The 26,428-nt window shown below is 36.5% G+C and overlaps 3 protein-coding genes across 5 annotated transcripts; 2 read left to right on the top strand and 1 right to left on the bottom strand.

Annotated features, from left to right (window-relative positions):
- Positions 1-95: 95 nt before the first annotated feature.
- Positions 96-4,922, top strand: LOC133727860 (uncharacterized). 3 transcript variants are annotated; one of them, XM_062155268.1, is made up of 5 exons: positions 96-1,473; positions 2,632-3,156; positions 3,240-3,548; positions 3,879-4,211; positions 4,377-4,922. In XM_062155268.1, the coding sequence occupies exons 1-5, from the start codon at positions 905-907 to the stop codon at positions 4,855-4,857; spliced, it is 2,217 nt and encodes a 738-aa protein (XP_062011252.1). In that variant the 5' UTR covers positions 96-904; the 3' UTR covers positions 4,858-4,922. The 3 variants fall into 3 exon arrangements, with proteins under 3 accessions (XP_062011252.1, XP_062011251.1, XP_062011250.1); XM_062155267.1 differs by having other exon boundaries at positions 102-1,473; positions 3,882-4,211; positions 4,341-4,922; XM_062155266.1 differs by having other exon boundaries at positions 104-1,473; positions 4,341-4,922.
- Positions 4,923-8,190: 3,268 nt separating this feature from the next.
- LOC133727862 (ribosome biogenesis protein BRX1 homolog 2-like) lies at positions 8,191-11,439 on the top strand. The gene is made up of 9 exons (XM_062155270.1): positions 8,191-8,319; positions 8,398-8,611; positions 8,795-8,936; positions 9,189-9,267; positions 9,367-9,491; positions 9,615-9,716; positions 10,812-10,880; positions 10,965-11,063; positions 11,152-11,439. The coding sequence occupies exons 2-9, from the start codon at positions 8,412-8,414 to the stop codon at positions 11,281-11,283; spliced, it is 948 nt and encodes a 315-aa protein (XP_062011254.1). The 5' UTR covers positions 8,191-8,319; positions 8,398-8,411; the 3' UTR covers positions 11,284-11,439.
- Positions 11,440-11,662: 223 nt separating this feature from the next.
- LOC133727863 (stem-specific protein TSJT1-like) lies at positions 11,663-13,507 on the bottom strand. The gene is made up of 4 exons (XM_062155271.1): positions 13,154-13,507; positions 12,814-13,054; positions 12,106-12,226; positions 11,663-12,015 (listed from the first exon to the last, which is right to left on the bottom strand). The coding sequence occupies exons 1-4, from the start codon at positions 13,363-13,365 to the stop codon at positions 11,822-11,824; spliced, it is 768 nt and encodes a 255-aa protein (XP_062011255.1). The 5' UTR covers positions 13,366-13,507; the 3' UTR covers positions 11,663-11,821.
- Between the last annotated feature and the right edge of the window lie 12,921 nt (positions 13,508-26,428).

Consider the following 26,428-nt stretch of genomic DNA (forward strand, 5'->3'; position numbering starts at 1 on the left):
ATCGCTCTGAATGCCAAAATGAATTGATATTCGAGATTTGAGTTTAGTCTTATTTTATATTACTTGTGGAAGTTAAACTGTGGAGGAATATTAGAATGTTTTTGCAGGTTTTGAATAGTTCACGTTTAGGGAAAGCTTCGCCAAAATTTTGGTGAAATTTCTTATGAGGTGAGCATCACAGGGCCAATGATTTCAAGGTGCATTCCGAGACAGGTCTTGTCAAGTTGTCTAACGAAAATGTCGTAAAATAGGCGATGAGTCGGCACCGACATAAAAACCCACTTTTCAGATTTTCAACCCACCAGAGAGTTCGATCTTCTTCCTCCGATGAGTCAGCCCAAACCTCCTCTCCTTCTCTAATCCCTTGAGCTGCTCCACCTCACTCTTTAAAACCCTAACTGCACCCCCAATTTCAAGCCCAACATCACAATCCAATTCAACCAAAATTATTAAAACAAATCAACCAAAATTTCCAAAACAGACTTCAGCGCCGAGACCACGCGAGGGTGAGCACCACCAGCCCACCGTTGAGGTCGACACAGTCCGGCGAGGTCTTGTACCCCGGCCTCTGCAAAGGCGAGAACCAGCTCTGTTGGGGTTTCATTCGCAAGGTCTACGGCATCTCTTATCGGCTCAGCTTCTCTTTGACCGTACCGCCATCTCCTTCGTTACCGTACTGTATACTCTGGTCAACGATCTCCTCAAGGGCAGCCCTGGTCTTCTCATACTACGGCATCTTGTGGTGTTTAATGGTAATTTAGCCATTATGCGTGTAAGGGTTGTAGATTGATGGCGGTTTTGGATCGTTCGAATTTGAGATTGAAGGTTGTCGTCGATTGATGGCGGAGATACAGCCAGCAGATCGAAGGTAAATGAATTTGAGCTCAAGGAGGCTTCCTCCGATATGGACTACCACCACCGCAAGGAGACTCGGCCTTCCTCTCCGCCACTCTCGCCGGCTTCTTCATCCTCAGAAACCCCAATTAACACCGTCCGCGAACAAATCATAAAGTGCCTCGAAATCGTCAGGGCCGGACCACCAGGAGAATTTTCATCCCTTTCCGAGCTTCCCCGATATATTCTACGTGGAGTCCTTCTGGGTAATCTTGACATACGGGCGGATCTTCGTCCAACTGCTTTTGAATTTGCATTTTTTCACGCCTGGGGACGTCTCATAAGGGAAACTCAGTGGGAAAGTATTGGAGCACCAGGAGCTTATATATACGTTGTGACTAAACGTTTGGCACGGTCGGAGAGGGCATTGGATGAACTCTCGGAGGTTGTAGAAGAAAAAACAGTGCTGCCAATATTCCACGGTGTTGATCCCTCCGATGTACGACATCAAACGGGAAGTTTTGCACAAGCCTTTGCAGACCATGAGATAAAGTACAAGGATGACCCACAAAAAGTAAAAAGGTGGAGAGCTGCTTTAACCAAACTGGGAAATCTTTCAGGCTGGCATTCAAAGGGCTGGTATGCATTATTTTTTCCTCTTCTTTCATTTTCTTATTTGCCATCTATTATTTAGTTACCTTATATAGCAGACCAGCAGTTGCTTCATTTTTTATTTTTATTTTTGACGAAGAAAGGAGTTGCATTCTATAATTCTGTTATCAATTGAGATTATATCGGAAATAAGTATATCGGACATGCAATTATATATATATATATATATATATATGTACTTTTTTCAGAACTTCTTTCCCACATAGTTATACTTCACCTCAAAAACTCATTGAATATTAATTGAAAGAAAACTTGTATGAGAAACATTCATGAAGGTCAATAAAAGAAAAATGTAGTAAGTCTTTTAGGCGACCTAATTGATCCTTTACTTGCTTGTTTATAAATTATAACTGTTGGAAATTGTTATACACCTCACAAAATATCAGGTGTTTTTTTTTTCATCCCCACCCTATCTATCCTTAACCCTGACCTTTATAATGTAGACACCAATATATCAATGTACACACCTTATTGTTTTGTTTTATTACATCAATGGTCTATAGTATTGTTATGGACAATTAAAGTCGAACAAAAAGTGCCTTATAACAATTTGAGGCGTATTGTAACAATTCTCTAATTAGTTTATTTTTATTTGAAGTATATAAATGTAGTGGCTACATGTAAGAAAAACTATTATAAATGCCTTATTAATAGTACTTAATAATTATTATAAATTCCTTATCCATAAAATTTCATTCAAATTAATGAATTATTACTTGTTTTATAACTTCATTTACTACAGTCGATTTCACGTCAAAAACTCATTTGCAATTTTTTAGTCAAAACAATTCTATTTAGTTTTTTAATCGTTTTTCTTTTAGTACGCGACAAAAAATAAGAAACAAACAGATAAATAATATGTTGCCAGTCCTTTACTCTTGAACTAATATGCTATTTAATTTTTTCAGCGTTATACTTTATGACAGTAAAGAAAAAATGAAAACAAGTAGGAAAAAGATTCTCATCTGATTCATTTAAATGAAGCTGCCATCCAATTGGGAAAACTTTTTCACTAAATCTCTCAAAAGTTCAAGATCAAGATATTGCATGTATAACTTGAATGTATGATGAATATTATGCTTTCCCTAAACTAATGGAATAATATTATCTCTGTTCACTGTATAGTCACGAAACAAAACTCATTCAAGACGTTGTTGATGAGATACGGTGGAAAATACAATTTTCAAAACCTGCCATTAGAAATCTGCCATCAACACCTTCTTGGTCTTCTTCTTATCGACGAAAGCATGATGTCTTTCTAAGCTTTAGAGGGGCGGATACCCGCTTGGCATTTATGGGCCATCTACATGCTGCATTAATTCACTGTGGAATTTCGACCTTTAGAGATGACATAGATCTTGAGAAAGGAAAGTCCATTCGCAAACAACTCGACAAAGCAATTGAGGGATCAAAGGTTTGGGTTGTCATCGTTTCACCAGACTATGCTTCTTCAAAATGGTGCTTGAACGAGCTTTTGAAGATTCTTGAATGTAGAAAAGCATCTAAAGTGGGAAGGAAGAATGAAACTTTGATGAAGCCATCTGCAGAATATGAAGGACAAGCTCATACTCTGGTGAATGGAGACAAAACACATAAGGGGAAGGCTAGTTTGCGGAACAAGCAGGAAAACATCACTAATCATAATAAAAGGTTATTCGATCATCTTCAGTTTCTTGCATGTTAATTAATTATTATACTTCCTTTGCCAATTGTTTTAGTATCTTTGTTTTCAGGGAAATGGGTGAGTTCAGACTTGGCGTTACCTATGGCGGAAAGTGGGTTGATTCTGTTTACATAGGTGGTAGGACAGAAGAAATAGTGGCTTCAAAAGACATTACTTATAGTGAGCTTCTAGATCAACTGTATCATATTGTTGGAGTACATCCAACTGAAAATGAGATCAAGATCAGTACGATCGATGAATCAAAATCACCGGCTTATCCTGTGGAGATAATCAATGATGATGACCTCAAAAATTTTATTGATCAAAGCCTTTCTTCCGACGTGCACTTGAAGCATCCATTGCGAAATTCCTCTAGGAGGTACTCTGAACTTTTAATTTTGGGATACTTTTGGTAACACAACTTTAGACTTATTGATAATTTGTGTTTGTCTTCTTTAATTACTAGAATATTTGAATATCTTCTACTAATTTGGTTCACCTAGCATTACTCTCATTTTAATTAATTACTACCACATTTCTATTGCTGTTATTGTTTGGGATACCAGAGCAGCAGAGCTATAATAAACCGAAAAGTGTGGTTTTGTTTAGGGTTTATATATGTTCGGTGGTATATGAAATAGACATAAGGTATTCAGCTAGTTTCTCATTGTCTCATTATTCACGGTGTTCTTTATCTGCTAATTTTCAGCAGGAGTATTCAAGTTAGAGTTTTGGTTAACCATGATGGAGAGTGGGTAAATTCTACATATGTTGGTGGCAAAACGAAAGGAATAATAATCCCAGAGGACATTACTTATCAAGAACTTGTTGATAGAGTGTGTGGTGTTGTGGGAGTTGATCCAAATGAATATAAGTTGATTATGAAGACTGCATATAAATCAAATCTCCCTACTCAACCTGTGGAGATAATCGATGATGAAGGCCTTGCATTTTTCATCCATGATGAGAATCTTTCACTGGGTATGAGCTCCATATTTACTTTGTGCACTACTCTTGAACGACGGGCATTTCCTAATGGACAGTATGTACTCTCTTTACTTTGGTCTCATTAATTTATATGAAATCTATGCATTAGTCTATTGGATTTGGGACCTATAATCGATCTCATTCTTTTTAATTTTTGAAACGTTGATCTTATTCTTTTTCTTAGAATGGAATCCTCACATAGTGGTACACCACATCTCAGAAGATTTGGGACCTCCCCGAGTTGCGTTCATTATGTGACACCTGATCAGGTGCCTCATCTTCATACTCAAGTTGGACCATCGTCACCAAATGTGCCTTGTATGCAGCAGCAGCAGCAACAACAACCTTTCTACCAGCAGCAACAACAACAACAACAACCTTTCTACCAGAAACAACATTCTTTCCAACAGACGACGTTGCAGCCTTGCTACGAGCACTATCAACCATCCGTTCAGCAGCCACAGCCTCTGTACCAACAACTTCATCCTTCCTACGTGCAGCAGCAGCAATCTCAGTACCAACAGCTGAATCCTTCCTACATGCAGCCGCTGTCACCAATTCATCATGTGCCTTACTCGCTCAAGATGTTCTGGAATGATGCAACCCGAATATTTCAAGATTTGAACTTTTGGCAATTTAGTTTCATCATTATGTTATTAGGAAATATCTTCTATTTCTTAAGGCTTTGTAGAAACAATTAGTAAAGTTTGGTGAAAAAAATCAAAAAATCATTTGATGATATTTATTCTATGAGTTTTTCTATTCATATCTGAAAATCTTCTAATCTGATCTCCTGTAATTTCACATACCTTAATGGATTGGAGATAACAAGAATCATGATAGATGGGGGATCGGCTGTTAATCTCCTACCTTTGAGAATGCTAAAACGTCAAGAAAGGGCCTTATAAACAACAATTACAAAAACTAATGGGACGAAATTGTGATAAGCCAGAGGAAACTTCCGCTTTTGGGATAAGGGCTTGAGATCCTACTTGTCCTTTATGTGTTCTAGTAGGAAAAGAAGTCCTGTCTAACATGAAGTAACCTTAGTTCAACAAAATACTAACCCGTGGATTTATTTCTCCTTGAGCTCTCAATAAGTTCTTAAAGCTGGCCGTGCCTATTCATTGTGCATTTAATGGGCTTGTTCACCTCTGATGTCGTAGAAAAGTATTAAAGGACAACTGTATCAAAAAGACAAGCCATAATAAGTTTGCAGTGTTAACTATTTCATTGTACAAAGAAGGAGAAATACGTGAATCATAACACTACATTACAAAATGAAAATTAGAGAAATTAGAGAGATTTGACGTGGTAAAATGACTAAGTTCTAATAAAATAGTTTTCAAGATAATGTGTGATCTCAAATTATAAATATATTATATTAATAGAATCATTAGGCACTCAAATTATAAATATAGGGTGGTGCTATTCACACACTCCTTTTATTTTTCTATTATTTTAATTCAATTTATTTTTACAAATTACCCTAACTACCTTTATTTGCAATTCTGATTTTTTTTCTATTTAACAAGTCAATCATGAATTAATAATCAGCTAAATTGCAAAAGTTTGTCCTCGTACGTATGAGGGGTAAGACGCATGCTTTACTCCTTTGTTGTTTGGGGTTCCAATATTGTACCTAGCTTATTAAAGTTTCTCGTCTCTTATAGATTGGCAATAAGCCATTTTGAGACGCAGTCTGCAAATTTGAAAAATTTCTATGGTAGAACCATCCTAGTGTCTCGATACTTACCACCTCTATCACAGCCTATGTACACACACTTACCAGGTTTTGATCTTCTTATAACAGTTACATACCCTTCCATGAATTCAATTTTATGAACAGCAGCAAGAAGGTCTTCCCGACAATTAAAATTTACTTTGTCAACTTCATTTATCTCTACTTTGACTTCCTAGATCACCAAAACAATAATCATTCATATATAATGTCAACTAGTATACTAATTTCTAGACAGCCAAACAAGAAAGCATAAGACTCAAAAGGTAATTACATCAGTACACACAAAAAGAGCAATCAGCAATGTATCCAATGTATAAGCAATATGATCCTACATTGATAAGTTCATCTCTAATCCAGTGTTTCAAAGCCTTTTTAAATCATGCTAGTGCAATACAATAAAAGTTTCAATGTGTCTAGCAACTCTGCCTTTAGCCTTGTTAAATCATCTTTTCGCTTTTATTGCCAGCGGGAAACAATTGTTTATTGTTCTTATACATCAATACATGTAAAACTAGCACAGTAGTATAATTAAGCATGTTATGTATGTGATGAGGTATCTAGAAAAAAAAAAAATCAAAGCGTCAATGACTTCAAAATAATCGATCAACTCAAGTCAAAACCATGATTAACACGTTGCCCATACCAAAATCAAACCAAGACAAATAGAACCCATAAATTTAAAGTTCTTAGATCCACGAAATTGCTGAGAAACTGATCGTGAGAAATGGATTGAAATACACCAAATAATTTGAGTTAGAATCTTATTAGGAATGATGGATTCAAAGGGGCTCGAATGATCACTAAATTCATATTTTTCTTCCATATCTCCATTGCAAATCAGATGTAAAATATTCTCCCAAGATTGGTCTACAATTTCCTGCTCTGCCATAGTTGAACTTCAAAGCATCACATTAGAGAGATGGAATGACTATGCTAAAGAAGTTTTTGATGGAAAAGAAAAGAAGGAATCACAAAGAGTTTTGTAGTCATCGTCTGCAGTAAAATAAGGGTTTACATTTTAGAATTTGGTGATGATTGACTTGCAAAAAAAAAAAAAAAAATCAGAATTGCAAAGGAGGGTAGTTAGGGTAATTTGTCAAAATAAATTGAATTAATGTATTAGAAAAATAGAAGGGGTGTGTGAATAGAAAAAATGGGTGTGTGAATAGCTAACAAAAACTTGTTTTAAAAAAAAAATTAAGATAAAAAAAAAAAAAAACAAAGTTGAACAAAAACAAAAATGTGATTCTAGTTGGACCTCTAAATTTGATATTTTGACCTCCAACTTTTTTCAGTTATTAATAGACTTTGTCAGGTCATATAAAAAGACAAATAAGGACAGAGTGAGAAAAATGAAAAAAAAAAATTACTTTTCTTACCTCTTCAAATATAACATTCAATTAAATTGGTTTTTTCCTTTTCTGGAATTTCCTTATATTACCATATAGTTTTATAATTTACCTAAAACAACTATATAAAAATAATAATTTCTATACATGACCCATTATTTAATATAAAAGTAAATTCAAAACAATCTAACTTGAAATTTTCTTAAACTAAATTAATTGAATATTATATATTGTTATTACTCAATCTTCCAACCCAAAACCTGTGAAATCCTTCTTTTAACAAATTCAAAGGGATTCTAGCAACATATCAAGATCAAGAACTAATCCTCTCTGATTAATTTTGGTGGAGGAGAGACATACTCATAAGAAAGCAATATCATGTGATTTTGATTCATTCTTATTCTTGTGGTTAAAGATAGAGATAAAAAATAGAGTAACAGATTATTGTATCTCATGTTCAAGGGTGTTTTAGTAAAAATAAGAATGTCTACTTAGTTTTTCAAGTATTCTAAGTATAGGAGGTCCAAATAGCAAATTTGAAGGTCCAACTAGAATCACCGAAAACAAAATATTTTCATAACAACAAGAAGAAAAGTCATAAAGCCCTTTGACGGCCAAGATATATAAAAGGAATGGGACAGTGAGAAATTAAGTTCCGATTTAAACAAAATCGGAAACTCAAGAATCTCATAATAAAATTTCAATTATTTCATGCAAGATGTCTAGATTATTCTTGATTACGAATCCATCGCAAGATTTCTCAATAAATTCGTAATGGAGTTCTATCAATAAACATGGAATATCATATCATTTCCGGTGTTTCATAAACTTTCACAGAGCTTCACAACAAGGCACCAGCATTACTTTACCCCATGCAACATTATAACATGACCTAAATAAGCAAAGTAGACAAATGAACGGGCCGGGTCAGGAAACCAAAAGAATGAGCATAAAGTAGAGACTTGGGCCGGGTCAAAAATACTTCAAAGTTCAAACTCTTCTCTTGTAAACCCTAAACCCTCATTCACCGCTCTCATCTCTCCCGCACCTGCCTGCCCCAACTCTCTCAGGTCAGTAGTCGTTCTCCCAAAACCCTAATTAGGTTTTGGATTCTTTGTGATCAGAATTAGCTTTTTCGTTTACAACAGAAACAAAGTAGGTAATGGCGAAGAAGAGAAAGCACAGCGAGAGTGAGGCTGCGCCGCAGAAGAAGAAGGAGGAGGTGGCTCCGGAGAGACCCAAACGAACGCTTCTGGGTTGGAAGGACAAGAAGGATGACCAACCCAAAGAAACTGAGTCCACACCAGTCTTCAGGAACAAAGAGAAGGTCCTCGTTACTTGTTCTCGTCGAATTAATTACAGGTACAGATCAAACATCTTCGCTTCTTCTATTTTTATACAAGAAATAGTTCAAACTCATCAGACGAAGATGATATTGTTGTGTAGGGGTGTCGTTTTTGATAAATGATGTACGGGGGAGTTTGAATGCATGTGTATATGTGTAATTGGTGATGTCTAATTATGTTTATGGTTGTAAATTTGTAGGTATCGACATTTGATGTTGAATGTGGTGGACCTGTTGCCTCATTGCAAGAAGGACAACAAGGTGGAGTCGAAGTCGAGTAAAGGTGCAACCCTTAATGAGCTGGTTGAGCTAAAGAGTTGCTCTTCCTGTCTGTTTTTCGAGGTAAATTGATGTTATTCTTTCTGGGGACCTTGTGAGTGTTTGTTGTTTGATATTTGTTCAATGTTAGGTTGCCCCTTTAACATGTGTGACCCTTCAGTCATTTACATATCAAGGAATTGATTGAATTGCCAGTGTGGACCTTAATTCTGCAATTTCTCAATTGAGTGGTTGGCTTTTAGCATACAAATCAAGGTTATTGGTTTTCTTGAGTAATCTATGTGTCTGATTTGGACGGGGTTCTCTAAATTACAGTGCAGGAAAGGAAAGGACCTTTATATGTGGATGGCAAAATCTCCCAGTGGACCATCTGTGAAATTCCTAGTGAATGCTGGTACTATTTCTGTTTGCATTGCGTATAAAATTCCTGAAAGATTGACTTGTTTTTCTTAGAAAAGATCTGATGAATGAAACTTGTTTTGTGGATTTTCAGTGCACACAATGGAGGAATTGAAGCTTACGGGAAATCATCTAAAAGGGTCGCGTCCTTTGTTAACTTTTTCATCCAATTTTGATAAGGATCCTCACTGGAAACTCTTGAAAGAGATGATCACACAGGTATAGTTATAAACCTTATCTTGATTATCCCTGCTTGGTGGTAATCATTTTGCATTATGATTAAAAAAAATTTGAGACGTGTCATATGGTATATCTTATACTGTGTTATAATTCGTTTTGCAGATATTTGGCACTCCAAAGGAGCACAGAAAGTCTAAGCCTTATCATGATCATGTCTTTGTTTTCTCTATCGTTGATGACCACATATGGTTCAGAAATTATCAGGTATAGTATTTATTGAAGATATTTGTAGTTTCACTTTTACTGTGTAATTCAGTGCTGATTTTGAGGGCTTTTGATTGTTATGTCAGTGTCGCTGTCTAGATATGCCTTTTATGTGAGATTTTTCTACAATGTTTGCAACATGATAATATTGTTATGCCTTCACTTTAAATATTTTATTAGCAAGCATTCAGTTTGTTATAGAGACTATTATCTTTCAGCCCAGCAAGTCATTATCAAACTTGGTTTCCTCCTGCATTCTTTTGTAATATTACTGTCTTTTAATTGCAATCTGAAGCACTAAGTTACCAGTTTGAGTGTGGAGCATTGGCAATGATGTACATATGAGCAATAACATTGGTTTACCTCAATTTTGTGGGATACCTCTACACTCGGTGGATAATTGTTTACAGATGGAAAACTGGAGAGGTAGTTTAGGAGGAAGGGGTTGAATGAAACACTAGGATATCTTTTAGCAGATAGGCGCACGCATAATGTTGTGGTTTGTTGACCAATCAACCTTGTTAAGTTGGACTGGGATTTTTGCCAAAGGCCAGCCTCAGTTCCACTCTTCGGACAACTTGTTTTTCCCACCCTAACCAAAAAAAAAAAAAAAACATACTACATTACTCAACCTGACCCCTACTAGTTTGAACTGCACCGGTTATGAGGAATGTGGTATTCTTCTTCTGGGGCCAGTGGCTGGCCTCCATTAGAAGGGACGCCCTCTCTGGCTTGATTTTAACAGGGATGTAGTTGTTAAAAAAAAGTTAATGAAAAGTAGATGTGAATGTCAGTATGTTTTTCCTGAATTGCTGACGATGCTTGTATTTATCTAATTGTATGCTATCATGAAGCGTATTTAAAAATTGTATGTGAATGCGGTCAATGTACCTAGTTTCCAGATATTGGCATGTCTAGAATAGGTAAATGCAGATTCTGAAATAAAAATACATGTCACGGAACTGTAGTTGGTTAATACTACATTATGCTTGTATCTATCCTAATATAATTACTTTTGTTTTATCTTTAGAATAAAATGTTGCTTACAATATCACCACCGTTAGCCTTTGATGTTTTCCCCTTCTTGATGTGTAGATATCAGTTCCCCATAATGAATCAGATAAAATAGCTCGAGGTGGATTGGATAAAATGACCCTGATCGAGGTTTGCATCATTACACTGTTCTAATCTATGCATGTTGTCAGGGTATCTGTGGTGACATTGTAACTCAGAATGTGTTGTATGTAGGTTGGTCCTCGATTTTGTTTGAATCCAATCAAGATATTTGCTGGCAGCTTTGGAGGCCCAACACTATATGAGAATCCATTTTACATATCGCCAAATCAGGTGAAACATATTGATGCATAGTTTCTTGTTAGCTCTCTCCAGATTCTGTAGTTTACTTCTATTCATGCGATATTCGTTCTGCTTTCAGATTCGATCAATGCAGAAAAAGAAGAAGGCTGGGACTTTCGTTAAGAAAGTCAAAGCAAAGACAAGGAGAAAGATGCATGAGCTTGAAAATCCACTGGAGCAGGATGAGTTTGCTGAAATGTGGAAGGAATGATACGTTAATCTCCCCTTCTATAAGAAAACAGACTTATAATGTATGCCCTGTTGTATCCGTATTCAAATGGCAGATTTTTCTTAACTGCCCGTGGTCTTTCAAACATTATCACTATCCCTGGTTTAAGCTTATATATGCAAGTTTGATTTTGTTGCATTTCCTTTTTAGTTTAATGTACTTTTCCAAAGTACTTTGCAAAGATAGATGGGATTGTGGACTATGGGCTTTGCTCTACTCCAGGATGCATTTGCCATTGGTTTGCTTTCACCTCTTTTTAGGTAAATGGTAAGCTGTTTTAATTTTCAAGACAACATATATGGACATTAGTTTATGTGAATTGTTTTTTTGGCACATGGTATAAACAGACCCGCAGACAACATGCATGTAACACAGATTTTGAAGGTCATAGCATTATTTATACTCGTCCGATTGTTACAAACTGAATTAAGTAGGAACAGACTAAGAAAAACGCTCAGGCATGTGATCAGTTCAGGCACCGTCTCTGTGGCACGCAGTAGGCACAATGATACTTGTCGTCTTAGTGCGATGCCCACTCAGCACTCCAGTTAGCTTCGCTCCCGACACGTGGAATACTGTTGATCCTCGTGAATTTGTCCACGTTGAAGTTAGCTCCACACATGGCGCCTTCACTATCAATTCTGGGCATTGCCTTCATCTTATTCATTGGATGCTCAAAGCTCATCAATCCTCCCTCACTATGAAAGAAGCAACCTGCTCAGCAATATGTGTCACACCCATTAGCCTTTGATATGATTAATCACTAGCTACACTTGAGCAAGGTTAATAACTTTATTAGGGTACCTTTTGGGAATGGAGCAAATGATTTGGCACATCCTTCTTTTATGACATGTAATTCATCAGAAATTACCACAGAACCATCAGCTGCAATACCCCAATACAATTGTACTCCCCCATCAGAACCCTGCGGTCAAAAACACAAAGATTTTTGAAGTTTGTAATCTCCATAATTCGAATCCAATTAAGTTATTTGAATAGTTGTGCATTTTGGGGATCACCTAAAGTAATATGATATGTTGTTTTATTCATTTATTGTAACTAATAGTAAGTTTTGGTAAGATCTTGACTGGCTTCAGGCTACACTATTAGAGCAAGTTCACCGTTACGCACCGGTCACCCACTATTCACTGTTTTTTAGTGTTTCTCTAAGTCACGGGCACAATTTCTAAACTAACCTGGTCACCAAAATCACCTTTTGCGTCACTTTCATAACCTGCAAACTGACCCGGTGATCCATATGGCGAAAACAAACACTAAAAAACAGTGAATAGTAGGTGACCCAACGGATGAACTTGCTTAGATATTAGATGGTGAATTGAAAATCTAAATTCTAAATTTAAGTTGTCGGTAATCATATTTATGATATGCTTTGGTTCATTTGTCAAATCACTTTCTTCGTTTTGGACAAGAATTAGTGTCTTTTTCCAGTGGTCTAAAGAACAACTTGAAATTACTTTAGAATGAAGCAATTCTATGATGCTAGTATCTTACCAGTGCAGTGAAGACACTGCCGACCTTGCTGTCATAGACAACAAAAGCAAAGCTCCCATCAAGATCCTTAACAACCTGGTCAGCCGGGTACGGACCCCGGTCTCGGAGGGTCCGATAAGCTTCGATAACAAACATGGCCTCATTGGTATTCTTTATCAGACCATACTGCTTATTCAGCGTACACAGATTGTTCAAGTTCCCCAGAAACAGACAGTATATATCATCAAAACCACAGAACAACCTGAAAAAATAACCCCCAACTTGCTTAGCATATCTAAACAATCAATTACTTGAGATCATGAACATATTTGAGCAAGAAAATGATTGATTAGATGAGTACCTCTGTTTTAGGGAAAAGGGTTGGTCTGGTTTGACATAAGCAAGAACTGCAGCATCTCCAAAACCCATTGAGAAGTTGTTGTGGGGATGGTGGGAGAGAAACTCGTTGAGGGTTTCTTCTGGGAGCTTAGGCTTCTTGGAACCATGGTGAGAATCAGGGCTGTTGAGCTCCTCCGGTGGGTTAGAAAAAGCCTTGTGAAAAATAGCCAACATCTTGATGATGATCAAGGTTATGCAGATCACTAGCTAGCAAATTGAAGCTATACTCTGCTTTTCTTCTTTGATCTTTCTCTTCCTTTCCCTTTTTTCTTTCGTCTCAAGAAATAGTGCAGGGAATGGTTGATTGGGGGGTCTTCTGTCGTATTTATAAGGTCACATTATTAATATGAAGTGGTTTTCTGACGTGGCAATGGGTCACTTGTGTGTATTATATTGTGGGCGTGGATCTTTAGTGTTGGTGGATAAGATTCTCGTACTTCGAGGTATTCTTATCCTGTTTTGGACTTATTTTCGCCTGTACAAATTCTGAAATTCTAATTAGGGTTCTTCACTTCTTCGTAGGTACATTGTTGGGTTACGACATTGGTAGTGATAGATAGACTAGTTCAACAGGATGCAGGATCGTATTTGTGCAATGATAAACAGCTCTATATAAGTAGAAAGTTAATGTATAATTAGAACTTCATTTCAGTGTCTGATAGACTTTTCATGACCGAGTCTTTTTAGTTTTCAAACATGATCATTACTCTTCAGAATAATTATTTTTAGCCGATCGATGTCTTTACATCAATCTCTAGTTGTCATCGGATATTGTTTGTCTTGATTATTCTTATTACCATCACATGTATTCCACAACTTACTTCTTCAACAATTGAAAACGTAGTTAAAAAAAAAAGGATTAAATACTTGTTACTCCTCAAACTTTTGCCTGAAAAACAGTTTAGTCCCTCGCCTTTCAAATTAAACTGGATAGTCCTTATTCTCTCTAATTCTCACACAACAGGTCCAAAATGATCTGAAATGGCTATTATGCCCCTCATTTTCTATTATTATTATTATTTTTATTTTTTTCTCTATTTTTTTAATTTTTCTCCCCTTTTTTTATACTCTCTCTCTCTTTCTCTCCCTCCCTCCCTCTCTCCCTCTTTCCTGGCCGCACGGTCTCTCTCTCTCTCCCTCGACCTCTCTTCTTCTTCTCTTCCTCTGCCATCACCGGAGACCACCACTTCCGGCCACCATCTCACCAAAAACCTAAAATCTCCCTTTCTCTCTTCTCAGCCGCGCGTCCTTCTCTCTCTCCCCTGACCTCTCGCTCCCTCTCTCTTCTTCTTCCCTCTGCAACCACCGGAGAACACCATCCGGCCACCATTTCATCACGCCACCACCTCCAATCGATCCAGCACCCAAATCCCAGAAACCCATCTGCCCGCCGATGCCTGACGACGCCGTTCGAGCATCACCGAAGCTCTCGGCTCTGCATGCCTTCGATTTCTAGTCTCCAGCTCGAATCGAGCTTCAACACCTCCATAAACGAAGTCGGAGCTACACTATCTTTCGAAACCCCAAACTCCCGACCTCCGATTCTGACCAGAGCCGCCGCACTCGCTTCACGCGCCGCCGCTGGTGCGTGGGAGAAGCTAGCTCCGCCGCTCATGGCTGCTGGAGCTTCAGACCGCCTCTATTAGGCAATCTTCGTGTTTTATGAATTGATTAATCGAATGTTTGGTGTTTCGGAAATTTTAGCTAAATTTGGGTTCAATTTGGTTGTCTGTAGGCAGTAAATCCTCCTGTGATTCATTCACTCCCTCTTGTACAGACTATTCAGACTTGTCTATTAGGTTCTGTGGCTGGTTCTATCTGCTTTGTGAGTATCGGCATCTACTGCTTTTGCTGTTTTGGCTTACGCCTTACTCGTTTTTTCTGTTATTTCGATGCTTTTTCTTCTTTCTGTTCATGTATTTGATGGCTGTTTATGCGTATTCGATTGCTGTTTTGCTTCAATCGCTTCGGTGATTTCTGTAGATTTTGTGCTTGAATTTATTGTTTTTTCATGTGCGTGATGCGTAAATGGTTGGAAATTTTGGGTTCATCTTTTCGGGAAAAGACTCAGGTTGATTAGTTTGGTGCTTTACTCATGATTAGGCGGAGTAGATTTCATGCTTGGCTTGTTGCAGGGAGGTGCTCAAACCTATTCTTGATCCGTACTTTGATAAATGTAAGTAAAAAAATCATTTTTGAGTTGGTAGATTAGACATGGCAGAAGAAATGAAATGGTGGCCGGAGATGGTGTTCTCCGGTGGTTGCAGAGGGAAGAAGAAGAGAGAGGGAGCGAGAGGTCAGGGGAGAGAGAGAAGGACGCGCGGCTGAGAAGAGAGAAAGGGAGAGTTTAGGTTTTTGGTGAGATGGTGGCTGGAAGTGGTGGTCTCCGGTGATGGCAGAGGAAGAGAAGAAGAAGAGAGGTCGAGGGAGAGAGAGAGAGACCGTGTGGCCAGGAAAGAGGGAGAGAGGGAGGGAGGGAGGGAGAGAGAGAGAGTATAAAAAAAGGGGAGAAAAATTAAAAAAATAGAGAAAAAAAATAAAAATAATAATAAAAATAGAAAATGAGGGGCATAATAGCCATTTCAGATCATTTTGGACTTGTTGTGTGAGAATTAGAGAGAATAAGGACTATCCAGTTTAATTTGAAAGGCGAGGGACTAAACTGTTTTTCAGGCAAAAGTTTGAGGAGTAACAAGTATTTAATCCAAAAAAAAAAACAACTACAATTAGTAACTCCCAATGAGCAAGACTATGAGCAGCTTCTTTCCTTTCATAAGGATGAGTGACCCGATTACATAAAACCAGATTAGATTATTCATGAACACTGTGTTGTCGTTTGGGTAACAAAAATGAAAACCAACAGCTGTGTTTCTGTTCAACACTTTAACCATGTGGTTTGGATTTGATACTGGGGGAGCAGTACTCGTCATTGTACATTGTAGACTTATGTCATGCAAATCTGCAATTGGATAAAGCTAAAACGGAATATTTTGGCCCATGCCCAACCATTTTAATAATGTTTAGACCATGTGGTGTTAGCTTATTGAACTCTTTTTATCATGCACAACTAGTTTTTGAATATAATTGAATTCGAACTTATGATCTATCGGTCGGATGATTATAGCCATGGATGTTTTATCTAAATCACTATAATGAATAAAAATTATGGGTTATTATCACAAATGGTACCTGAACTTATCCTATATCTTATTCATGGTACTTGAACTTCAATTTTGATCACAACTAGTACCTGAACATTTCGATTTCATTTCAAATAGTACATATCACTAACTTCCGTTAATGTTCCATTAAAAAATGACATGTGCAAAGTACATGATCTATATTCAAGAGTAGTTTGACGAAAATACACATTTAAATAATTTTGTTCACTAAAAAATCCTAAATAATATTTTGGTCCATTAATATGTTAATAAAATAGAAGTTCAATTAAAAATAGAAATTAAAATGTATCTCTACCCTCTTATGAAAAATAAAAATTTAAAACAAGATCTCACCAAAAATTAATTTGTTTTATAGATACAGTAGACAAAGCATTTCAAGTAAAACTATAAAACAATTTTTTTTTGGACAAACTATAAGACATTAAAATCAAAAGTTTATCAAAACTTGTGTAATTTTTTTTTCTTATCATTGATATTTTTAATTGAAGTTGAAAGGTTTATTTTATTTTTTATTATCTCATTTTTTATAGTCACAATATATATAAGTGAAAATAAGTGATATTACAAAAAAAATAAGGGAAAAGAAAAGTAATTTTACAAGTTTATCCTTGAAAAATGAGTCACATGTTAGTTTTCAACGGGACATTAACAGAAGTTAGTGATTGGTACCATTTGAAATGGAATCGAAAAGTTCAGGTACTGGTTGTGATCAAAATTGAAGTTCATGTACCATTTGTGATAATAACCCTTCTTTCTACGAAGAATGTACTCTACGAGGACTATTGTTATTGTTCTTCTATAGCATGGAGTTCAAGCTTTATGTCCCCCGTTGTAAAATTATAATATTAATTTAATAAATGGGACATGGCGTGAGGCTGAGCCTCCCAGCTAGGCTGGGTTCCAAACTCCTTTTCAAAAAAAAAAAAAAAATGAAATGCAATTACGTACCATTTGAAATCTCTAGTTGTATTTCTCACAACCTAATATCAGAAATTCAATATATATTTCTATATATTTATAAAGAATAATGGTACGTTAACAACTTTTTTGGGTATCACGTGCATCTCATTTTATGTAGCAACTAATGTAGCACAGTCACGTTAGTTAATAACATTATCTGACAAGTTAGATTTTATGCTACATCATCTGTTACATAAAGTAAGATACATGTGATGCCCAAATAAATCATTCACCTAACATTACCCATCTTTAAATTATCATTTATCAAGCCGTTGAATATTGATTTTCAAGGCATTTCTATTTTCATGCTCAAGTTAATTAATAGAGTTTCCTCGGATGACTGTGTAAAACATTCATACTTCACTTAGATTCAGAATGTCGTTTGATAAATTTACAAGGAACTTAACCATCAGAGCAGGTATGGAATTAGCATTTCTTTTTCTAATGTTGATATGTCAGATTAGATATAAATAAATTGACGTTAAGAAAGAAATTCAAATATATTCATGGTTTGGTGAGTGAAAGCATTGTACTTATCCAGATATTGTAACAGTGACAGGGATAAGAGTCAGCTCACCTGCAACAACCAGAGTATTTATTTTAAGAGTTGAGATCTGTGGGCTATCCTTTCGTCTCTTTGGACTATGAAATGATTAGAGATCGCTATAGCTAGGTCGAGTTTGGCAGCTTGACATAAAATCCATTTTCAATGTGCCACTTCACATGTCTATGGAGCTTAAAACTTGAATATCTAAACATCCAGCTCAAAAATAATAAATACCCCGTTTAAAAATAGATAATTGTAGTTCACTCTTAACATAAATCAAATGCAAAAGATCAAGATGCATGGCATATATCAAAAGGGTGACATGCAGGACCAGACAATCATTATTTCATGTTTGGTGCGATCGATGACCCACAACTCAAGATCGACGGCCTGACCAAGCTATCTACAACCTTAACACTAATATATGTTAATTCCTTGATTGTAGAGATGCTCTTTGTTTTATTCAGAAGCAGCTTTTATGTATGTAAAGTAGTAAATTTCTACCACGTCATATTAGATATTTTGCGGGTTTTTCTTTCTGCATAGGACAGTACAGAAAATCCAAGAAATTAAGTTGGATTTTAGAATAATACAATTTATAGGTTTCCTTTAGCTGCCAAACATTATCCAAGAGAAAATGATACTTCTCTGGAGCCACCACTAAAACAGATGAGACGGGCTACAGCCTCTGGTTTTGGAGATTTCCATGCCCAAACAGTAGAAGTTGAATCTCTTACGTCGTGCATTACGTACCTCTTCTGCAGATAATGACTGAAAATTAGTTTAATACTGGTTACAATAGCCAGGCATTCTCAAATTAAACTATGATTAATAAGAAGAATGTATTTTCTGTCTTTCTAACTAGTTCGATAAACCTTCTGGAGCCATTCCAAGAAAGCTTGAATCTTAAGGGGTTCCGAGCTTGAAATCTTCATTAACACATGCATTGAGCCATTGATGCATCTGCAGTAGTAGAAGGGCTAAATTGGGCTTTATAGCATATTTTTGTGCATTTTATGGTCTCCAACAAGCAATTTTCAGAGGACTAAACAGGTGGGGTCAGGTCCAAAGGGCTGGGTAGAGGGCTAAAATTAGCGGTGTTGGGTGGCCCTAGGCTATTGGTTTGTGTGGAGCTCATCAAGTGAGAAACATAAATATGTCAAGATGGAGCAGACACGTGCATGGCAGAGAGAACATGTGTCGACTCTTTTTTTTTTTGTTTGAAACGGGTGTCGACTCTTTATGAGAAGACATAAACTTTAAATTAATTTTACTAGAAATAAAAGTATTTAAGAACAAAAACTAAGGCTAATTAAATAGTCTAGAGCGCGTTCTTTGCTAGTTGGTGTGGATTGGAATACAAGTATTTAGTACAGTCGTCTCATGATTTATTTTCTGGATGTACTCTAGTTGCAGATTGTAATATGGGGTTTAGGCTCAATGTCCCCCCCTTGTATTCGTCGGTTTCATTTATGAAGGCTTGAGGGCAGCCGCACCGGCCCTTGTTCAAAAAAAAAAAAAAAAAGTTAATGGTCAATGAATTTTTATCTTTTCAACCAAAATTGGTTCCTTAATTTTAATGCGTAATATTATAAGTAATTAAAAAAATTCCACCTAATACCTACTTCATATCTTTTTAATTTCATACATTCTCAGCATTTTAACTATGGAATTTCTATGACTGTTTCTTATATTGGTAACGATAAAATCTGAGAAAACAAAAATTTATTTAAAAGATGATCCTTTAATATACACAAAAATAGTAGTATGCAATTTTAAAAAATATAATAAAATATTTAAATTATAGTCCTGATAAAACACAATTTGGCCGTGAGTTGTTGGAGATAATCAAATTATAGCTCTTACTATTTGAATAAACAATAATATTTAGAGGGTCAAAATTTAACACTGGGCCCTGTTAGGGACAAATTTCTATGACTTAAAAACTTCTTATTTATTGTTGTAAATATTATATATGTGGCTGTCCACTGTAAATACTCAATGTAAACACTACTCCTATATAAAGGGGTCTAATGAGAATGAAACACACACTTTTACCTCCACCTATATTTTGTTTATCCCTTCTATCTCTCTCTTATTCTCTAGTTTATAACACGTTATCAGCACGCTTTTGCTCTTAATTCTTTTTCTCCTTAAACTCCATGATGATCCGTTAGCCTATGGTGCAACATAGTTGCCTATGACCAAGGCTAATGATCTATGAGTTTTTCTCTCATTCTCAAAGAATTGTTTCATACATAACATATATATCTTATATTATCGCATAATAGATATATGTGTTTCATGTTTATCATTTTTGTTCCTATTACATATGAACGTCAATTTTTATTATGCGATCATTTACATATATTTTTATGTATATTATATATAATGTAATTGTTGAGATGTCTATTTCATATTCGACTTTGAGAACCATTGTTCCAATAGTCAAGACTCAAGTCCGCTAACCGAGTAGTCTTAGACCTATGGCTCTATAGACATCACACGAATGTTTTTCTCATGTTTTCCCTATGGGATCCATTGTTCATATTTATGAACTCTTCGAAACCTTTGTTTCGTATATGAATTTTTCTATCATTTTTCATAGAACATACTGTTCTAAACTTCTAATAATTATGGATCCTGATATATCTCGACTTTTCCCTTTGTAGAAGATGACGCATCTAACAAAATTGGATTTTGATCCTCTTGAAATTTCTGGCAAGCACTGTTTGAGCTGGGTTCTTGATAGGAGCATTTTAATGTGGTATTTTAATAGTTAATTCCTCATATTTTGCTTAGTTAATTCCTTAACGAATCTTTTTTTTTAACTCAATTTCTATTTTTTAGGTACATTGGAGTAGATGATGATGAAATAAGTGTTAGGTCCATAAAATGATGGAGAAAAATGGAAATGCACTAAAAAGGTCAACTTTACACATTTTCCTACTCCGACTAGGAGAAACCAAGCCAAGCAAGGAAGAAGGAGAGACCACCTAACCAAATGAACTTTAAATGATCTAAAACCTTCCAGATCCATTTTAGACATCCTAAGAAACATTTCTTATGAAGAGTGCAAGAGCCAAATAGAAGTGGAAGGCCTTCAAACAGTTAGCCCAATTTTCTGCAGAAGAAAAACTGGAAAACTGGACCTGTAAGGAGTCCAGCAGCAATTTCGGCCCAAAGGCATGGAAATAAATTCTGAAAATTTTACAGCATGATCTACACGCATGGTGGATCATTTCATATGAAGAAGTCACGGGAAAAATCTGAAGTCTTGGTGGAGAATTAATTGAAGGAAAAATGAGTAGAAGGTGACTCAAACCTAACAAATTCCATTAGTGTTTAAATATTCAAACCTAACAAATTCCATTAATGTTTAAATGCTCAAACCTAACCCATCATCATTTTTTTAAAGCCAAATAGTATTGCTTGGTAGCCTATAAATAGAGGCTACAACAAAGAAGAAAAACACATTCCTTCATCCATTCCATCTTCTTTGTCTCTCCATTTCCTTTCCATTTTCCTAAAGACATTCCTTCATCCATTCCATCTTCTTTGTCTCTTCATTTCCTTTCCATTTTCCTAAAGACATTCCTTCATCCATTTCATCTTCTTTGTCTCTCCATTTCCTTTCCATTTTTCTCTAGTTCTTAGTTTCATTTCCTCTCCATCCTCTAGTTTCAAGTTTTTGCATTTTCAAGCAAAGAGAAGAAGAGAAGAAGAAGCCATGAAGCCTCCTAGCAGTCATCATCCACCTTGTGCCGTGATAATGAAGTCTTGCTTTCAAGATTCAAGTTCAACGTCTCAAGCTCTTCATCATCCACTCCCTTCACGGTGTAATTCTATCTTTTTCCTTGTAACTTCTTTTGGTTTTCTTTGTTTGAATTTGTAGAACTATGAATTTTAGTTAACAAATAATGTTAAGGGCAAAGTTTAAGCCCATTCTTATGTTTGGATAAAAGTTGTGATTTCTTTGTGTTGATTTTTATGTTGCTTATGTGAGATTGCTTAATTGATTTTGGATTATAGAAAACTTTTATATGTATGTGTTCTTTGGTGGCCAACTTAAGATATATGCATGTAATTGAAGCTAGATTTAAGTAGTAAAGGCTTTGGACAAAAGTCGAAATCAATTAAGGAGGATTGCAAATGGGTGAACTTATTCATAACTAGGTTGTGCACTTTGGTTGACATCCTTTCTTTGTTCTTCATGCATTGAATGTGTTCTTGATTAGCTAGCTTTCTAGACTATGATTGCATGTTCAATAGATTTAATTTAGGTGCTTTCACTTAGATTAAATATTCAAGGAAAGTAAAATATGGGAAATCGTTTGCTTACTAACGTTTCACATGGTCAACTTAGTTCTCATGACATAGATAAACAACTATAGGAATTGTAATTGGATTTCATTCATATAATTGTGGTTTTGATCTTTGTTCTTTGCATTCCACCCTTGTAAATGTGTTTTTACATTTTCTTTATTTTATTTATTTTAATTTTTGATTTTAAAAATCCTAATCCCCCCTTTTTACATTAACATGTATATATTTCTATTCTTTATATTATTTTTGTACATAATACTTTTTACTTTATTATTTTAATTCTTTATTTATTTTTGCAATTACAGGTGTACCCTCAATCCCCGGCTAGAACGATCCCTATTTATTCTATACTAACAACTACATTTTACAGGGTTAAATTGCGCGCTTGCTTTTAGCGTATCAATTTTTGGCGCCGTAGCCTGAGATTGACACGTGCTACTTTTAGCGTATCAGTTCTTGATGCCAAAATTCACCTTATGGCTAACAATCTTGAAGATGCGATCAAAGTTGACAATAAGTCATCTGTTGAAGAACGCGTCAAGGCTATGATTTTCTTGCGTCATCATCTTGAAAGAGCCTAAAAGATGAATGCCTTACAGTGAAAAACCCACTTGAGCTTTGGCAAGCATTGACTGATCGATTTGGTCACCAGAATACCATTTTTCTACCTAGAACACGATATTGATGGACGCATTTGCGCCTTTAGAACTTCAACTCTATCACTGATTTAAATTCCGCTATGCATCAGATTACCTCCCAACTAAAATTATGTGGAGGACCTGTTAGTGAAAATAGCAATAACATGTTGACGACATAATCAACGGCGGTGTTCTTGGCACTGATTAATTTTAAGCCTATATTTAGACATCTTTGTTTTGTTTAGTCACTTTTATTTGTTTTTCTCTTATTTGATTTTTCTTTTAATGATGTTTAATTACATTTTATTATGAATCATGTTCAACGTTTCATCATAAATTATGTTCATTAAATTTAATTATGCATAATTATGAATTATCCTTTATTAAGGTTACATTAATTAACTTTATTACATTTATTTGTTGAGATTATTTTGGCGTGACAAACGTTTTTGTCAACTAAATTTAATAACAAGCAAACATTTACATGGGATAGAGAGAATGTGACGTCCTCTCTACCTCATTCTATCAAACCCTAGCCGCCATGGCTGGGGATCGAAGCAACGCCGGCCGACGTTACCACCAAGCAGAATCTCCCTATCCACCTCTCGCTGCCTCCTCGCGGTGACCCAGTGTAGTTCTCCACCAAGTTTCCTCTCCACAGTCTTTGGGGAGAGGGATGGATTTACAACCACCGGAATCTCGCGCTGGAGTACACTGACTAGGGTTGTTTTCAGTCTGGATCCGGGTCGAATCCGACCAAACAGAGCACGGATCAAAGCCGATGATGGGCTGGCAAGGTCAACAAGGATTGGTTCAAACTGGACGGGAACGATGCTGATGCAAACAGTTCGCTCATGGCAGGAGCGAGGATTCACAGCCCAGTGGTTGACGACGTCAGGCTTCAAGGCTGCGATGGCGGCAACGTGATGTACATCCAAGAAGTGATGGGTGGGGCAATTAGGGTGCTTCAACCTGAGGAGGAGACCATCCACCTAATGTTTCAAAAACGAGGTGGCTTGCATCCCATATGTGCAGCGGCGGTGCTGACTGTGGAAGTGACCGGAACAGACAAGGGAAGACCGATTGTGAGTTGGGTGCCCAGATCACTTTTGTGGCCCAACTCACCTTGGTGGCCCAAATATTGGGTGTTGAGGTCTAATGGGCTATGGTTGCCCAAAATAGTTGCCTTTTGGACCTAGGCTCTATTTTGGATCAAATTGATGAACTTGGGTTCTTCTGGGTTTCGCATTTGGGATCCTGGAGGAAGAAATTAGCCAAACCTCCCTGCCCCTAGCCATACTGTTTTGGGCAAGGAGAAAATTTAAGTTTTGTTTTTATGTTTTGAACTTTGCCTATTTACTATGTTTCTTTTCATAGTGTATAGGCTCGCTTTAAATAAGTGAGCACTGATTGTCTAATGGGTGGTGCTAGCATACCACGTCCTAAACTTGCCCTAGAGTTGGTAAGGGAAGGTATGTATCCGTGCCATTCTGGCTTGAGATGAATGAAATTGATTACATTGATAAAAAAAAAAAGACAAACGTTTTGTCATATCTAAATTTTTTCTTAATTATGTCTACAATCAATTATTTATATCCACCCCATACTATTTTATTTTTGGGTCCTTGACCAATAGCACCAAAATGAACCAAAATTATCCCACTTACTCCAGCAACATATTTTTGTTCCCACTAACCCAATTTAACATAAAAATACAATTTTACGCTTAGTCAAATTAAACAATTACATACATGTCACTCTCCTCTCTCTCTCTCTCTCTCTCTCTCTCTCTCCCCCCCCCAAACGTGGCCTGCATCTGCACTCTCTCTCCGGTCAGAGCTCCCTCGCCGCCACACCATCTCTCTCTCTCTTCTACTCCGCGCCGATCTGCACTCTCTCTCCTTGGTCAGAGCAAATTCGGCTGGTGCAGGTCAGGAACCGCGCCTGGTCTCCAAGCCATTGAAGCCCGGGTTTCGTTCTGATCCTTAAGTTGCGTCTTTTCTTCTCAAATCCTACTTTGACGTTACGTTTGTTGAATTGCCCACCAACTATTCGACGAAATGCCTAGGAAGAACATGGCCGCGTGGAACACAATGCTTTCGGGGTATAAGAGTTTGGGGGATGTACAGAAAGCATGCTCAGTGTTTGATCAAATGAAGCTGCGAGGATTTAATTCATGGTGTTGCATGATCGACGCGAATGTGGAGAATGGGACAATGAGCGTGGCGCAACGCTCTTTCGGAATATGGTGATTGAGGAAGGTATAATGTCATTTGCGATGAATTTCCGTAGGTTCATTTACGAGTCTTTGTTGTATGTTTGTTTGTTGTCATGGTTGGCGTTGTGCTATGTAGATATACATTGCATTGGATGTAAATGTGGACAGGGCAGAGCATGTGCTTATATGTCTATTGGGGGGCAATAGACGTCTATTGAAGGGCAATAGACATTTTAAAATTGATATAATCTCTTCTTTTTTTCTTTAATCAAAGTTTTATTTGTCAAATTTTAAGAATATTAGTTCTCATTCCGGCTACCGAAATTTCTATTGAGGGGCAATAGGCGTCTATTGGGGGGCCAATATAAGTTTATTGCTCCTCTATTGGGGGGCAATAGACTCAATAAATGTTTTCAGAAAACTTCGGTGGGCAGCGGTCGGTGACCGGATTCCGGCGAAAGGTGACCTGACTCCGGTGGCCAGTAATCGGAATCCGGCGACCAGTGACGGATTCTGGCGGCCGGTGACCGACTCCGGCCAAGTCTCCTATGGTTTTTCTCTCTTCCATTTTCTCGCTCTCTCTCTAAGTAACAAAGGGGTGAGGGTAAAATGGTATTTAAAAATAAATAAATAAATAAACCTTAATAGGGTATTAGGGAATATATCCTTAGAGTGTTTTGGGTAAGAGGGAATTAAAAAAACTTAATGGGGTAAGTGGGAAAAAAAATATCAAAATACATTCCATTACAAGGATTTGAACCCTGGTCCCTCGGGTGAGAGTCAGATATCCTAAACAACTAGACTAAGACAAATTTTTGATTATTTTGTTACATTGTTATATTAATGCATGTATCATTTATTGACTTTAAGTGAATGCCTCTCTATTTTGGCATTTGGTACTCACCAATTGATATCAACAATATTAATTTTGTTTCCAACAAAATCATGGTATGTATTTTTATGAGCTTGACGACTTCAATTTGATTTCCTCTTATTATTTGATATGATAATTTGATAGTAAATTGTCAATATATAATGAAATCGAAACTACATGTTTCTTGACCCAATTACATAGATCGACTTAAAATTCCTCCACTGATTGTTATACAATCAAATAGATCAAAACCCCTTTTTTCTTGATCTTTATTTATGTCAGGACTTTTGTCCCTTCTCTTTATGAGTACATGTGAACCTCTGTTCACTCCACTTTTAGAACAAGTTTCTAATTGTGAAGACTCTAGCCCAATGCTTTGAGTACAATATGAAATTTGATGAGGCTATAATCCTCCATTGTATTATTATTGGAGTATACACTTATACCCATATGGACCCTTGTCCCAAACTCAAAATTTGAGTATATATATAT

The sequence above is a fragment of the Rosa rugosa genome, chromosome 2 (genome assembly GCF_958449725.1).
Source record: "Rosa rugosa chromosome 2, drRosRugo1.1, whole genome shotgun sequence".
Lineage (NCBI taxonomy): Eukaryota > Viridiplantae > Streptophyta > Magnoliopsida > Rosales > Rosaceae > Rosa > Rosa rugosa.